General features: G+C 42.3%; 1 protein-coding gene across 5 annotated transcripts in view; it reads right to left on the bottom strand.

The window, feature by feature from the left end:
* The window catches only part of LOC149158008 (uncharacterized), a 413,335-nt gene that overhangs the window by 294,459 nt on the left and 101,686 nt on the right, over nt 1–17,190 (bottom strand). For all 5 annotated transcript variants that reach the window (XM_089436086.1, XM_089436084.1, XM_089436088.1 and 2 more), the window contains exon 8: nt 12,182–12,437. In XM_089436086.1, coding sequence (XP_089292212.1) covers nt 12,182–12,437 — 256 coding nt within the window. The remainder of the gene's footprint in view (nt 1–12,181; nt 12,438–17,190) is intronic.

The following is a 17,190-nucleotide window of genomic DNA, read 5'->3' as shown; positions in this document are numbered from 1 at the left end:
ACTGGTGAAGAAGATCCTGGGGACGCGGATGTGGGAGTCCGCTACTCCTAACATCCGAGGCCGAGAGAAAAGAACTGTGGGTAGTTCAGTAGGGTTTGCTGGTTTGAAGCGGTGGGCGCTGGTTGCCTCCCATTGTGTTGTCTCCGTGATCTAATGATTCTGGGCCGCCTCTCGGGGAGATGCCTGGAACGGTTCTGCTGCTGGGCCCTCGTAAGCAAGGGGCCTCTCCTCTTAACTGAACGAGGGTCTGTCGATCTGTGTGAGCCGGATTGATCGGTACTCGGACTGGTTGATCTCTTAACTCCTCGGGCTGAGGGGAGTATGCTGAAGAAAGAGGTGATCTGACGAGTAGTGTTGGGTCGGACGGGAGGCTGGAGGATATGCTCCCGATGCTTTAGAGTTTCCTGGATGTAAAGTGCGACGCATCTCTGGTCCGTGTAGTTGAAGAAGCTGGATAGGTTCTGTGGTCCTCTGAACAGACAGTGGAAGCGACCTCTGATCTCATAATATATCGGACAACCGAAGATGAAGTGCCATTCGGTTTCCACCTCCTGTGTATGGCATAGCCGGCAAGTCCTGTCAACTCTCTCTATCTGGTGGTCTGTCTCTACCCGAAGCCTATGTGATCCAACTCTGAACTGCCCGAGGGGGATCCGAAGAGCATGCATCCAATGTCGAAGCGTGTACTGGGGGCGAACTATAAGCCCGTCTCTGATACTCAAGAAGTGCTCTGCATAGAATGCCATCTTTGGACGCAGGCCCCCGGGGGGTTAATCCATGTGACCTGGATAAACTGCCTGTAGATGTCTTCCTTGATGATCTTATTTAGTTCCTGCCTGGGGGGGAGTCCTCTGGGGGCGTTCAGGGAATACCGAAAGGGGGGGAGATGATCTATATGGAGACCCACTGACTCGAGGAACTTCGAGACCCCTGTATACCAACACTTGGCTTTTCCTGGTTGGGTGCGGTCGATGGCCTCAGAAGAGCAGTAGGCTAGATAAGGGTACCTTTCGCGTCCTTTCAATGTATCTGCGAAGCTCCGGGCTCGGTGAAGAAAGGAGACCAGTCTGAAGGCTGTCTCAAGGCGGAAGGGCTGTGCACCAAATTCGGCCAGTATGATTTGTTGTGGGATAGTATGCTTGCAACGGATAATACGTCGGAGGAGAAGGGTTTGGACTCTCTCAACTGCTGCCCAATCTGACTCAAGCAAGGAGGGGCCCCAAATTTCCGATCCGTACAGGACCGTGGGTCGGATCAGGGCGTCCATAAGGCTCAACTTTGACGAGATGTCCTGGAAGTGATGGCGGAAACATTGTCTCTCTAAAATGGCTAGAGAGCCATACCCCTTATTGATCCGAGGTTGCAGAGCTGGCCGCATACTGAACCGGGGGCCCGAAAACTGTACTCCCAAGTACGTGTAGCTATTGGTAATCTCCACTCTCTCTCCCTTGAAGAGAAATCGGAGATCCTGAGACTTCTTCGTCCCGTTGAAGACTATTACCTTTGTCTTGCTCAGGTTCACTGTCAATTTCCGGAGATCACAGAATAGGGCTAATGCATCCAGCTGCCTCTGGAGACCTTCTGGTGATGAGGATAAGAGTGCAATGTCATCTGCAAAGAGTAAGATATAGATCAAAACCTGATGAAGATAGCAACCGTCAGACTCCTGTATGTGTTCCCGCAGAAAGGCAGAGATTTTTAAATACTTAAGTTTAAGTTGTTTAATCTGAGGCAATCGAGTGCCCCAAGGGTTTTTAAGGGTGCTGAATCCATTTATGTTCAAAAAAGTATTTTAAACAACAAAAAATCACAATCTTGCTTGAAATTGTATAGCCAGATTTCGGTGGAAAAGGCTATTTCGTCTATAAGTTAGACTCTGCCCTTAATAAATGGTTATTGAAGACATCTAATTAGTTTCTCATCCCATTTAATTAATTTTTAGACCCATTTGGAAAAAAATTAGAATGCCCAGACTTAGAAATCTCTCTCGCTGCTCTTGGTATTGCTGGGGATGCATTGTGTGAGTAGAAGTGGAGCTACCTCTAATTCCTATCCACACTCTGGTTCTGCTGAACAAGAATCTTCTTCTATTTTTGGTTATAAAGACAAACATGGAAAGAATATGTACTTGTACTTATCTTTAGCTCATGTTTTTATTTCAGTCAATATAGCCTCATATATAAAATCTGATTTTGATTTAGAACCTCGTATATAAAAGCTGATTTTGATGTATAGCCTTATCCATAAAGGTTTCATTTAGATTTCGCATCTTGCAATCATCTATGGGCATTAATATAGACATGGGTTTGCTTGTAAAATGTCATTTATGTGTATCATTCTTATTTTCCTCTTTATTTGTTTTCAGCATAATGTGTTATTTTAAGAAAATCTCTCTCCCTCTCTCTATATATATATATATGATTTTTTATATACCACATTTCCACTAACATAGCCAATTTGAGGGATCACATTTTCAAGCAATTCCAATGGGAAAATAGTACATATTTGCAAATTTCATAGAACTTAGATCTGATGGCAATTTGCATCAAAAATGGCTTGTTTAAATCAAGGGTCTAACATGAAAATGGCCAGTTCTGTACTGAACAAATGTACAGAACAGACCAGTTTTGCGATGGAACCAGCCTTAACTGCTTGAACCTAACATTCTGTACAGAACCAACGATTTTGTGATGGAATCAGCCAGTTATACACAGAACCAGCCACCTTCGTATGGAACTAGCCAGTTCTGTATAGAGATTGCCAATTCCATACTAATCCATATGTCAACCTGTTGGACTACAAAAATTAACCCCAAAATTTAAAAGAAAAACTATGGAAATAGAAAAACCTTAGTAATTAATGGTAATATTAAATTCCTAAAGTAAAAGAATAGAAAATGAAAGGCAAAGGAGACTGTCTTTCCTTTTATATCATTTTATTTAAAAGTTTAACATTCCATACGAATTTGTATGTCATATGTGGGACAACAAAATTTACCCCGAAATTAAAAATATATATATATATATATAACCATGAACTGTTTCAAGATGTTTGAGAGTGTTTCCAACCTGATTGGACTTCCTATGAAGAAACTAGAATTTTAGATACCATTCAAAATTTCGAAAACTTAACAATGTTTAGAATTTGAGGATTGGCAAGATTGCACAAGATTGAGAGAGGCATCTTGGTGAGTGTGTTCGGTCTGAGGAAAGGGCAACTAGGAAATCCAGATCAGCCAAGGAAGGCTTGATTAGTTGGACCAGATCCAGTTATTGTATGTATTTCCTCAGTTGGGCCATTTTACCAAGAAGGAAGCCCAAGTAAATTCTGAAGAATTTAATGAAGGACTGTGATTGCGTAGAATCTCGTGTCACTTATTTGGTGATTGAGATTGGTATATTTTGCTTCCACTGAATTTGTGTGTTAATGAATCTATTTGTGTAATTAATCAGTCGATCGATAATATGCTAGGAAATATGTGTCGGGTGCTAGGTTTGCAGGAATTCTAACAAAGGTCGAGTTGTACTATGGGTTGGAAGTCAGTTCAACTAGCCATTGCGTCGGATAATTTAGTAGGGCAGCTATTTAAACAATTCTCCTTATCCTTGATAAAAGCTTGTGAACTTATGTTATCTTCTTATTGTTCTTAATTAGATTCTTTTCATCAAACAATTAGCAAGAGCATAAATCATGAAGATCATAAAAAGACAGTGGACACAAAATATAGACTCCAAACTAAGGCAAAAAACCTCTCCAAAGGGGGAAAACCCAAAAAGAATCTCTTCTCTTCTTAGAGAATCAGTTCAAATCAGAATTCCAAGACCCCAAGACCAAAGTCAACCTCCTCCAAGCACCAAGTTAGCCCTCCAAGAAGATCTCTTCCAAACAAGACAAAAATCTCCTCAAGTCAAAGAAGTCAAACCCTTTCAAAGATAGTCAAACCTTAGTCTTCGACACCTACAATAGAAGTTTCTGCCTACCTGCAATAGAATTTCCAGCCTGCAATTATGTCTGCAATTTCGACCTCCTGTAATCCGGAAATTTTCGCACGTGTGAAATCTTCTAGGGCATATTTTCTTTGTTTTGACCTTTCCTTCTTTTCTCCTTGATCTTTGACTTCTTCCTTGTCTTTTTCACTTCAGATCGAATGTATCTTCAAATGAGTTGAATCTCCTTCTATATATATGCTTTTTGTTGAAGTTTCTAAGTTTACTTAGTTTAGAAACCCTTCATGCACTTTTTCTGATTTATTCCTACCTACTTGTTATTTTTCTTTAACAAGTTATTTACAAAGTAAATACTGAAAATAAACACCAGTGCATGCTCAACATATCACAGATCAACAACTAAAAGAAACAAGAACAAACACACCACATGACACCATTATTTTTGGACCAATGTCCCCGGAAAAACCCAATGCAGGAAAACTGGTGCAGCTATTTGAGGGTTTTCTTATTAAGCAATATTAGAGTACAATCTGGGTGCTGAAACTGGCCTACCCAACAGAGAATTTCCTTAGCAACTATACCTCACAGTTTGAGAGAAATCTCCTGGCTGAAACCCCGAAAAATCCTTTCGGCAGCTCCTCAGCACAAAACTGCTCTGCAACCCCAGTGTCTGCCCAAACTGGATTGCGTCAGCCCCTCTCTATCTCACACTGGCCCTGCGTCAGCGCCAGAAGGCCCTGCGTCAGCTGCGCTAGCCCCTCCGGTGCTCTGCGCAGCACTTGGCTGCCTATACGTGGCCCTGCGTGAGCCCTTGCTAGCTCTGCATCACCCTCCTTGGCCGTTGCGCTACTCTCCCGGCACAATCTCTGCCTTCTCTGTTTCTCTGTACTCAATGCCCCTCAGCTGCTCTCCCGATCACTGATTCTATCTCTCTTAGCAAACCCTGCTCTAGAGAATAAAATGACTGATCATCCGGTGTGCTCTCCAAGTGACCCTCAAGCCTCCTCTTATACTTTTCCTGTTGACATCTCAACGGCCGAGATTAAGTCCATAATCAACAGCTAAGATTAGAATTGGCTTGATCCATGTCTTTTGGACCACTCTAACACAGATTCATATTAATACACATTAATATTTTAATTTCCCTAAGTTTAGATTTAGGGACTCCATTAAAAATATTAATTATTTTAATATCTCCTGATCTGTTTAGAATCTGCCCAAACCCTTTCTGGGTATTGGAGATCTCATGTGCCCCAACCTCTCCACCAAATTTCGTGGCTAGAGAACATCTAATGCTACCCCAAATCAACACTCGCTCTTAGCAAGGATTGTGCTCTAGCAATACTCCTCACTGAGTATTACTCGAATCATCCGGCATCGATACCTGTGCTGATGCTAGGCCTTCCAGCCCACCATCCTCTGCACTGCTGCCTCCTGTACTACTGCCCATGGTTTTGCCACTGCCACTGCTGCATCTGTACAACAACTCCCTCTGCATCTGTGTTGTTGCTGGTCCTTTCGCCCAGCATTGCATCCGCACTGCACCTCCTCTCATCATTTTGCATCGTGCTACCCACTGCTGCACTGCAACTCAGTTGCTGAGAACTAAGTAACTGATCCTCCAGCTGACCTCTCTGTTGGGCTAGAGACACCCACTAATGCTAAAGCTCCCTCTGCCGCTAACAAGTGCTCCCTCTCTGACTTCTGCGCTGCTGCAACAACTCTACTGTATCTCGCACCGTTGCACACCTCTATGTGCCTTCCTACACTGGTGCAACACTCCTATGCCTCTCGCACCGCTGCAACCTGTTAGCTCTGCGTTGTCTCGGGACTCTTGCATTGTAGCTCTCTCTGCCGCTCCATCTGCATCCGTTTCTACCCACTCAGCCAGTCCTGCTACTCCTCGTCGGGGCTCCCGTAGCAAGGTCTAATCCAAGAGGTTGGGTACCTCAAGGATCCTGCCCCTCATTGCATGTAGTCCATCTGACTACAGCTCGATGTCTCCCCACTTCCGCTCAAGTGGCGTGTGCACTCATGGCACAGTCATCCTCTGTCAAAACTTCCTTCTCTGCCCGTGCTGACGCTGCCTTAGTCTCGGAAAACGCTCCCTTACTCTTCTTCCTTGGGCACTGGGTCACATAATGACCCATCTCCCCACAGTGGAAGCACTTGATCTTGGAGAGATCTTTCTTCTTCCGCTTCTCCTGTTTTTTCTCAAATACTAGGGCCACATCCTCCTCCTCCTGTTGAACTTTGATCCCTTTGCTGCTGCTACCTGTCTTCGACTGTCCTCTGATCTCTTCCTGGCGAAGAGCTGCCCACATCTCGTCCCAAGGTAGGAGAGTCCCTCTGCCCAAAATACTTTGGACAAACACTTCTCAATCTTCTGAGACAGCATTCAAGGCTGTCCTCACCATAAGCTCCTAATCTGGTGTCGCTCCTATAGCAGTCAACTGGTCTCGAATCTCATTTAGTCCTCCGAGGAAGGTGTCGATCGACTGACCCTTCTTCATCTGATACAACCTCATCTGGTTCTCGGGCAGCATTCTTCTCTGCACAGAGGTATGCTGGTATAGGTTCTTGAGAGCCTCCCACATCTCAACTATCGTTTCCTTCTCGGCTATATGTGGTACCACATGATCCTTCACGCCGTCAAGGATAATGCACTTGGCCCTCGCCATCACCTCTTCGTACTTGTCGTTATCATTGGGGTCGATTGGGATAGCTATAACCTTCAAGGCGAAGTTCTTGACACGATTCTTGTCAAGCACTGATAAGATTCTGGCCTTCCAGACTGCGAAGTTCGATGCTCCGTCCAGTCTATCCTGGTCTCTTACCCCGTGAAGTGTCATGATGCTCCTCTACTTCCCTCCTAGAAGTTCTCTGTTCGACTCCTCTAAGTCTCTACTTCCCGTCCAGAAGTTCTCTTCTGGACTCCCTCTGAGTCCTAATTTCCCTCCTGGAAATCCTTTTTCCGCTTGTCGAGATGCCCACTACTATGATCGTCTTGTGCAACTGCACTGCTGATCCAGGTTCCTCGGCTAGAAACCCTCGGTAACAACTCCTCTAGCCCTGCTCTGTCAGGTACTGTTCTGACTACAGTACCTCACCAGCTCCACTCTGCAATATTTTTGCAGCCTTCTAGACTCCAACAACTGCCTCTCTGTGAACTGTGTCAACCCCTCTCTGCCTCACGCTGGCTCTGCGTCACCCCAGATGGGTCTGCGTTAGCCCTGGGATGCCCTGCATCAACCCTCTAGCCCTCTGCGTCAGCAACGCTGGCCTCTCTAAGGCTCTGCGCAGCTCCCGGCTTCTTCTGCATGGCTCTGGCTGGCTCTACGTCACACTTCTTGGCTTCTGCGCTGCTAGAAACAGCTTCTGTCACCTCGGGACAGCTATTTTCTATTGCTATTGCTCCGCTCGGCTGATGTCTTTTAGTCCTCCTGTGATCTGCAATCACCCTCTGATACCATGTTGAAGTTTCTAAGTTTACTTAGTTTAGAAACCCTTCATGCACTTTTTCTAATTTATTCCTACCTACTTGTTATTTTTCTTCAACAAGTTATTTACAAAGTAAATACTGAAAATAAACACCAGTATATGCTCAACATATTACAGATCAGCAACTAAAAGAAACAAGAACAAACACACCACATGACACCATTATTTTTGGACCAATGTCCCCGGAAAAACCCAATGCGGGAAAACCGGTGTAGTTATCTAAGGGTTTTCTTATTAAGTTATATCAGAGTACAATCTGGGTGCCGAAACTGGCCTACCCAACAGAGAATTTCCTTAGCAGCTATACCTCACAGTTTGAGAGAAATCTCCTCACTGAAATCCCGGAAAATCCTTCCAGCAGCTCCTCAGCACAAAACTGCTCTGCAACCCCAACGTCTGCCCAAACTGGACTGCGTCAGCCCCTCTCTGTCTCATGTTGGCCCTGCGTTAGCCTTTCTTGGCCTGCGTCAGCCCCAGAAGGCCCTGCGTCAACTCTGGGAGCTTCTGCGTCAGCTGCGCTGGCCCCTCTGATGCTCTATGCAGCACTTCGCTGCCTCTGTGTGGCCCTGCGTGAGCCCTTGCTGGCTCTACGTCACCCTCCTTGGCTGTTGCGCTGCTCTCCCAGTACAATCTCTGCCTTCTTTGTTTCTCTGTACTCAATGCCCCTCAACTGCTCTCCCGATCACTGATTCTCTCTTAGCAAACCCTGCTCTAGAGAATAGAATAACTGATTATCTGGTGTGCTCTCCAAGTGACCCTCAAGCCTCCTCTTATACTTTTCTTGTTGACATCTCAACGGCCGAGATTAAGTCCCTAATCAACAGTTAAGATTAGATTTGGCTTGATCCATGTCTTTTGGACCACTCTAACACAGATTCATATTAATACACATTAATATTTTATTTTCCCTAAGTTTAGACTTAGGGACTCCATTTAAAATATTAATTATTTTAATATCTCTTGCTCTATTTAGAATCTGCCCAAACCCTTTCTGGGTATTGGAGATCTCATGTGCCCCAACCTCTCCACCAAATTTTGTGGCTAGAGCACATCCGATGCTACCCCAAATCAACACTTTTCATGAGGTCGAATAGCTCTCTCTGGGTCGACTTCTCACCGGTAGGGCCGACTTGTGCTTGGAGGCTTATTTTGACTTTTTACACTCAAAATAAATTAGTTTACATGATACAACATGCCCAAATGGGTCTTATATACATGACATTGACTCTCTTGACTCATGACAATTATTCTTATGACATGACAAACCCTAGAAGCATGAAGAAAATGCTTAACCTCGATGACCAATCAAAAGAAGAATGAAACCCATGCTTGAAAATAAATTTTTCTTTCTTCTTTTGTTTGTTACATAAGATATACATAATGACATGAGTGCAGTGACAATTATGAAGACCGAAACTAGTTACATTTTCCAACACATTAGAGCTTAAAACTAGCCGTTTGGAATTCAAGTGGAATGTTGGGATGTTATAAACCAAGAAGTTAACGAGTGAACAAAAATTTAACCATTGGAAAGTCAAGAGATTCCTCTTCAACCAAATCAATTTCTCCTCGACCAAATTGAGTTGCTTCATGGACCAAATCGAACTACTAACTAGCCATTTGAGTGGGACGTAGAACCTCCTACCTAGTCGTTAAACATCCTAGGACTACTATTCATCTTCGTTTTGATTTTCGGACCACAAGCAAAGCGAAAGTTAGACCTCCAAGGAAACTTGAGTCAATTCAACCCCTTAGTGGGCAGGTTCATGAATGTAATTGTAATATTTTAATAACATTAATTAGTATCCAACATGTAGATGACAAGTAAATAATATTTCCTAGAGGAAGAGTCAGCTAGTCATTTTTTAATCATTACAAAAGTTTTATAAAAAGCTAGCCTATCGTCCTGATGTTGTTGTTTTGTGAGATCATATGCCATAAGAAAAAGAACCCATTTTGCAAATCCACATATTTTTTATATTGTGTGGGTTGGCTTTTATTATCTTGTGTGTTCTTGGATAAATGTGGCAACCGGACTATAAATCTAAAACAATTCTCATTTAGTAAGAGTAAGATTACATGATAGTTAGGGGCTACACACCAATGTGGAGAAGATAGATTCGGCACTAAACCACTTTATTTTTTTGTTGCAATTGGGTCACTCGGACAAAAGTTGAAGCATTCCAAGAAGGAGCTTCAACTGGGAGAAGAGTTTCTATTTCACCACGCAGTCGATCTGAAGACCATAGAACACCACATTAGAGTCCGTTCCTAGTTGGATCTGAAAAGTGGGAAGAGTTTTAGGTCGAAGGTAGGGGTGACAACTCTCTAGAGACCAAGCCCACCTTAGTAATCAAGTGCAGGTGTGTTTCACAACCCAGCTTCATGAGGTCATTTGTTGTGGCAAAAAGTAGGAAAGTTACAACAACCATTTTATATAGTTAAAAGACCAAAATTTTGTATTTTTTGTTTTAGTTTGGGATACTTATTTAGCTGATTTTCAAGTTATATCATAAGAAGGCTAATTTGTTTACCTGAATTGTTGGAAATAAAGTCATATCTTAACCAAGGATTGATACATTGATTTTAAGGTCTTTATTGCATATATTTTTCACTGTATATCAAGTTTTCTGCTGCAGATCTATGTTTTCCTCTGTTGTTATGTAGCAGATCTGCAAATTTTTCAAGGTCCCACACTCTCACCATTTTTTTACAGAGTCAGCTAGTAGGACAGCTAAGAATTAACTCCTCCACCTCACTCATATGTTGAAAATTTGGTAGCTTCGGTTGGTATTTTCGTTGGCAAAGCGAAGGAAAAATTATGAATTTGTGTTGACCAAGTCGGCCTAAATTTGTTCAAGTCGGCCCCTCCTAGAACATCTTGGCCTGCCCAAGGGACGCATCTATTCGCATGGACAAACAACTATATATTGATCCTAAAAGCTCATCTCCAAGACAGAATTTCAGATCTCATGTATCTCTGTTCTATTCGAGCTCTGAGGCAACATTGCTCTGTGGAAAGATGTGAGTTTTGTGGCATCACTACTCCAAGTTCTGTGGCATCATCATATACGAGTTGTGGCATTATTCTCTGTAATTATGCGAGCTTCTTATGGCATTTCATGCAAAGATCTGTGGCATTATTCTCTGTAATTATGTGAGCTACTTGTGGCATTTCATGCAAAGATCTGTGATGTTAATCTCTGTAATTATGTGAGCTTCCAATGGCATTTCATGCAAAGATCTGTTGCAATATTCTCTGTAATTATGTGAGCTACCTATGGCATTTCATGCGAAGTTCTGTGGCATCTCGTGAGAAGTTCTGCATCTGAATTTTGTGGGATCACAAATATCTATGGTAGTTGTCTCTGTGGGAAAGCGAAGGACTATGATTATGAACCAGCTTGACCATTTCTCTCTCGCTTGTCTGGTCTTGACTTGGCACACATTGGGGTCAGAGATTGGTGTTTTAATTGAATACTCTAATGTACATCTTGATGAATTGAACTCTCTCTCATAAGGAAAGATTTTTGGGTTTTCCCCTTGTGGGTTTTGCCCTGGCCGCTGACCTAAATTTTGGTGTCTCTTGTCTCTTGTCTCATTGTTTACTGTGATCTCTATTGCTCTATTGTAGAAGTGAATGGTTGAAATTTTTCATGTATAACTGCTTGATGATTGGAATACTCCAAAGGACTAATATTGTATCATTGGAAATAGTTATCAATTTGAAAAAATTGCCTAGTATCAATTGCACTAGAAAATCAACACCATAAATCCAATTCAAGGCACTAATCTTTACTGATTGGATAAGGTATTCAAAGGGAAGCCTCCCATAGCCATTAAGGAGGTAATTGGGCTTAAAGAGTGAGGATTTGGGCCGAGGTGACAGTGGGCCAAATTCCTGCGTGTGCCAATCAGGAGAAGGTTGGAAGGACCTCAGTAACCTTGCCAATTTGATCGGTAACAAGACCTCTTAGAGATTTAGAGGTATTTTACTTTGTATGTGAACTTTAATTTCATTTACATTAAACCTTTAGATCATTAGATTTGTTTATGGATTTGCCTTATGTACTCGTTGCATTATAGATACCTGCTGCACCTTCCAGCTCCATTGACTGTTTCTGTCCATGTGAAGATATTAACATATTTTCCTTCATTCATTCTTTATATATATGCATGTCTCACATGCAGATTTAACTACCTTTTAGAAAAACTCATTTTGCTATTAGCAAGGCATCAGTGTGAAGTTGTCAACATACACGATGTAACTATGCCTCAATCTTTAAAAATGATATAAGATAGAGAAATCACAGCAAAAACTACAGCTGTTGCTAGATGCTCATAGGTATATGTATTTTCCACAAAGACAATTCTACCTGAAGATTCTTAATATCTAACATGCACTCATAGAAAGGCTAGAGATAATACCTCTTTGTGGAATGGACACAAGTCAGTAATGCAGACTTTAAGAAGCACTGCATGGCATATCCATAATCAAGAACATTAACAGCACCAAGAGAACTTTTACCATTCAAACTTATTTTACTCATTCACAAAGAATTTTCTTGATTCTCACCACCAAATGAAGCCTAATGTTATAAACTAATATCAAAAAGGATAGCAAAGTTGTTCTTGTTGTTATAGATTCATATATATTTAAAAAATTTGACTTTTCCAGGAAGCCACAGAGAGTACATTGTTCCCGATACCATTGCGTAAAAAACAAATATTACCTCATACGGATTCTTAATAACTTCATTCCACCATCTGCGATCATCAAATGGTTCAGCTCTTAGAAATCGTAGAAGACCATACATATCCTCGAGACTTCTCTGAATAGGGGTTCCAGTAACACACCAAAGGTTCTTGGCACTCAAACGCATTGCCATTTCTGTTGCTGCAGCTGCATTACTCTCAACCATCTGTGCTTCATCCAGACAGAGTCGCCACCAATGTATCCTTGTCAAAGGTGTTGGAACAACTGGGTACCTAGAAAGAAATTTCTTGCATGTATCAAAGATAACTACATAAAAATGTATAGGAAAAAGAAATTAGTGTGTTTCCATATCAAAAAATAAAATAATTAACACATGCCATAGTTCAACAAAATGAAATGACTTTACGTTACATAGCTTTCATTGTAACTTGAGTTTTTCCTCACAGAATCCTGTGCCAAACTGACAGAAAGAGTTTGTCACGGTCCCTGTATCTTTACAAACCACAAACGTTTAAGAACCAAATGACAGTGAAAATAGCGTACTCCTAGATACCCAGAAGAGCTCAGATTCCAGTGCTATGCTTGAATACCCCTTCAGAATCTGACTTTACAAACACAAGACCTGCCTACATGACTTCTGAAGTCTAAATCCATTCAGTTTCAGTACCAAGATGGACACCCAAATCACCAAACTAAATCTAATTGAATATTTATTTCCCAGATGCCTTTCTAAGAGTTAGGGTTGGCATATGCACTAAATAATTCCTGATTCTGAACTTCTACCAGAAGTCATATTTTGCATCGTATCAACTCCTTGCCTCAGCCTATAGGCTTCAGGATATTTTTTCCTCACCTATATTTTCCCTATAACCTAATCATCGTATTTTGCTGAATCATGATTTGTACTCCAAACGGGTAAACAGAGATGTATGCTCTTGCAATAAAGATTATTAAGTCACTGAGTCGGAACCTTTTCAGGTAATATGTTTCACTTGAGGAAAATTCCAGAGATTGACCATCCAAAACTCCTCTTTATTTTGTATTCAGACATTGTGAGCAGACAGAGTTAATTGTGCTTTTTCATCTAAACGATTCTACTCAGACGAAGGGAAAACCCATTACCCTACAGTGTCCGTCACATATATACATGTGAAACAATATCTTGGAACAACAAAGCTGTATCTGGTTATCACAGGCCAAATTACAAGAATCCATATCATCACTAACAGGTGAAAAAACAAGTACACTCGAGAAACAGAAAAAATTTACCTTAGAACCATTGTGGATTAGAATTTAAAACATGTTAGTCAGAAGCCAGAATGGAGTATAATTGAAGCGACCTTATATGTCTTGAACAGAATGGTAAGTGTCAGATAAAGAAAGAAAGATTTGAGACATGCAGCAGGGAGACACACGTATGGTGTTAAAATTGGCAACTAGGGCCAAACTCCATGTGGGTCATCTTATTTATGGCAGCTGATATTTTTCTTGGATCCCTCTCATCAAGAGGTGTAGGATTGATCTAAAGATCATCTGATTCTGGTAAGTATTCATGGAGTTATGAATTTATTTGCGTTATAAGACAATTCGTCAAGGTCGGCCAGCAACCAAATAAACCCCACATGTGCTCAACGTTTTAGTATAAATAGAGGTGGCCTTCAAGTCATTTCAACACACTTGGGATCTCTTTCTCTCTCTACTTGTCTTTGGGTTTTAGTAGGAGGAGAGATCCTAAGGAATAATGTTGCCCTGATCCAGAGGACGGAAAGCCGGAACTGTGGGAAAAGCCAGAACTATTGGAAAAGCCGGAAATGTTGGAAAAGCCGGAACTGCCGAAAAAGCCGGAAAAGCCAGAACTGCTAGAAAAGCCAGAAAAGCGGGAATTGCCAGAAAAGCCGGAACTGCCGGAAAAACCGGAAATGCTAGAAAAACCAGAAATGCCGGAAAAGTCGAAAAAGCCGGAACTGTCGGAAAAGCCGAAAAAGCCAGAACTGCCGGAAAAGCCGGAACTGCTGAAAAAGCCGGGACTACCGGAAAAGATGGAACTACCGGAAAAGTCGAAACTGCCGGAAAAGCCGGAAATGCCGGAAAACCTGATACTGCCGGAAAAGCCGGAAAAGCTGGAAATGCCGGAAAAGCCGAAACCGCCGGGAACAACCGGAACTGCCAGAAAAGCCGGAACTGCCGGGGCTGCCAGAACTGCCGGAAACAACGGGAACTGTGGGGAACCGCCGGAACTGCCAAAACTACCGAGAACTGCAAGAACTGTCGGGAACTACCAAAACGGTCGGAGCATCTGTCTCTGAAGGAGAGCAACATGCAAGGGACAGCTAACTAACATTGGGACAGTTGTATGGTACTTAGCAACAAATACACCAAGCATGCAATGTTACAACTAGCATGCAAGGGACAACTAGCATGCAACAACAAGCATGCTAAGGACAACAAGCAAGCAAGGTGCAGCCAACACATAGGTCAGGATGGCAACATGGTGTAGCAATGGCACATAATGCAATACAGTGATGGGTACAGTCATGATTAATGAAGCGTGATGAGATGCAGCATAGTGATGATGGGTGCAGCATGGTGCAGCGCGGTGAGGTGCAGCATGATGACGAAATGCAGCACAACAATAGCTAAAGGAGTCACCTTGGAGAATTACTTGAAGCAGCATGTCTTCAACTGATCTCATGTATCATTTTCTTAAAGATGATCTATGCTCTTATCTAAATAAGTCAAAGTGTTGACTTCTGTTGTAAACGTACTCTCTCTCTCTCTCTCTCTGCTGAACTATTGAAGAACATATAAGAAGAATTGATCAAGGGTTTCCCCACATTGGGGTTTGTCCCTAGCTAGCGCCACATTTTGTGTCCTCTTGTCTTGGCTTGTCTTCTGCGATTTATGTTTATGTTCTATCTGCAGTTTACTTTAATGCTGATGTGATTGCTAATCTGGAAAAGATATGGAGCTAACTGTGAAAATTGAAATAAATTGCTCTAAGCATAGAACATACCTAAAATTAACATGGTATCAGAGCTGAGGTGAAGACAATGCCCAAGCAAGAGTGAAAGAGCAATCATCGAAGACAGTTGGGAAAGGACAAAAGGATCAGTGGATTCCTCATCCCTCTTCAAATTCACCAAGGGTGAAGTCGAAGCAGAGAATATTATCAGAATGGCGCAGCGGAATATGGCCTACCTAAAGATCACTTCATTGGAAGACCGGATCTCAGGGTGGAAGGAAAGGCAGATAACTAGTTTGGCCATTATGCGAAGGAGTGTTCGAATGGCAAGGACACATCACTTGATGACGATAACAATCATTCCAGGGACATCTAATCAAAGGAATGACAAGTAATGTAGGTCATCAAGGAAATGGTTGACTCTTCATAAAAAGCAAGGAACCCCGGGTATGAAGAATCAAATGTTGTTTCTGATAAGATAAAGAAGCGTTATCTTGTATTGGCCCTCTCCTTCAGATTCTTTGGGAATCTGGCTTATAGATTGTAGTGCTTCAAGGCACTTCATCGGATAGATGGGTGCACTCTCTAATTTGGTAGAGATGGAAACAATCATGGGATTATACTTGGAACTGATGCCACCTATCCCGGAAAGGGTGTAGGAAATGTTGACTCTCAATTGAATAAGGGTAACTCGATTCATTTATAGAATCTCTTTTATGTACCTGATCGCAAGAAGAACCTGGTGTCCATCTCGGAAATGGAAGTCAAAGGTTTCAGGGTGGCATTCATCGATGGAAAGGTACGTGTTAAAAAATATAATTTTCAAAGATGCTTTTTCTCATGGGTTCAGGGTTGGCAATTTGTATCAAGTTGCAGGATGGTCCATTGGGGATCATGTCAATTGACATATCGCATCTATAACATTGGACGTCTACCTATGGGGCCCTACCTAATGTGAGTCAAATGGTGATAGGGGTGTCTGAATTCAAGTAGAGCATGAAGGTACATGTCTGAGATGTACCAAAGGAAAATCTTATAAGGGGACCATTCCCCTCATGCAGTAGGTCCATAGGTTTGGAACAACCCAAGGAGTTTGAGATTCATGATCGGGAATCTCATGTATACAGGTGGAAGAAAGCCCTCTGTGGCTTGAAGCAAAACACCCCGGGCGTAGTATGAGAGGATTGATAGTTGTCTAATGAAGTTGAGACTCACTAGGAGTGAAACCGATCCAAACCATTACCCGAAGGTTGTGGATGATAGACCTCTCATACCGGCACCTTATGAGGACGACCTATTTCTGACAGGTGCAGACCCTCTCATTTATAGAAGTAAGAGGGAGTTGGATTCTGGATGTGGAATGATAAACTGCAAGCCTATGACTATCTCAAGGATCTTAACTTTCAGAAGTTATATGGTAGTGATGTCGGACCAGATTTGGGAAATGCCTCTGAATTTCATAAACTCATTCGCGTTGATGTTCTTGGTGAACATTCGTCCAGACATATGTTTTGCAATTAGCATGGTGAGCTCATATTTGGTTGAGCCTCACTTGATTGGTGCGAAGAATCTTCTGAGATATCTTCGGGGCACAATCTCTCATGGATTGAGATACACTGCCGGAAATATGAAACTGCATGATTATCTGAACGCTGACTGGGCAGGCAATGTGGAGGATCACTAGAGCACTTCTCAGTGCTGGTTCTCTTTGGATTTTGCTTCGATATCATGGATGAGCAGGAAGCAGAAGTCGGTTGCTATAAGCACCGCCGAGACCGAATACATAGCTACGAGTATGATCTCGTGTGAAGCTGCATGGTTGCAGAAGCTCTTAAGTGAGCTGTTTGTACACATAATGAATACCACTATGATTCTTTGTGACAACCAGAGGGGGGATTCGATTATTGAGGAATCTCGTATTCGATGATTGCTCCAGCAGATAGACATCAGATACTGCCTTATCTGCGATATGGTAAGTCGATGAGCAAGGAGGCTCCATCGCATTGAGACTGATGTACAAGTGGCAGACATTTTGTCAAAGACCCGAGGAAAGGTCAAATCTA

The sequence above is a fragment of the Pinus tabuliformis genome, chromosome 5_2 (assembly GCF_031772625.1).
Source record: "Pinus tabuliformis cultivar Carrire ecotype Pingquan chromosome 5_2, CPIR1, whole genome shotgun sequence".
In the NCBI taxonomy this organism is placed as follows: domain Eukaryota; kingdom Viridiplantae; phylum Streptophyta; class Pinopsida; order Pinales; family Pinaceae; genus Pinus; species Pinus tabuliformis.
Note: the sequence above shows the minus strand (reverse complement) of the source record. Positions and strands in the feature narration are given on the sequence as shown.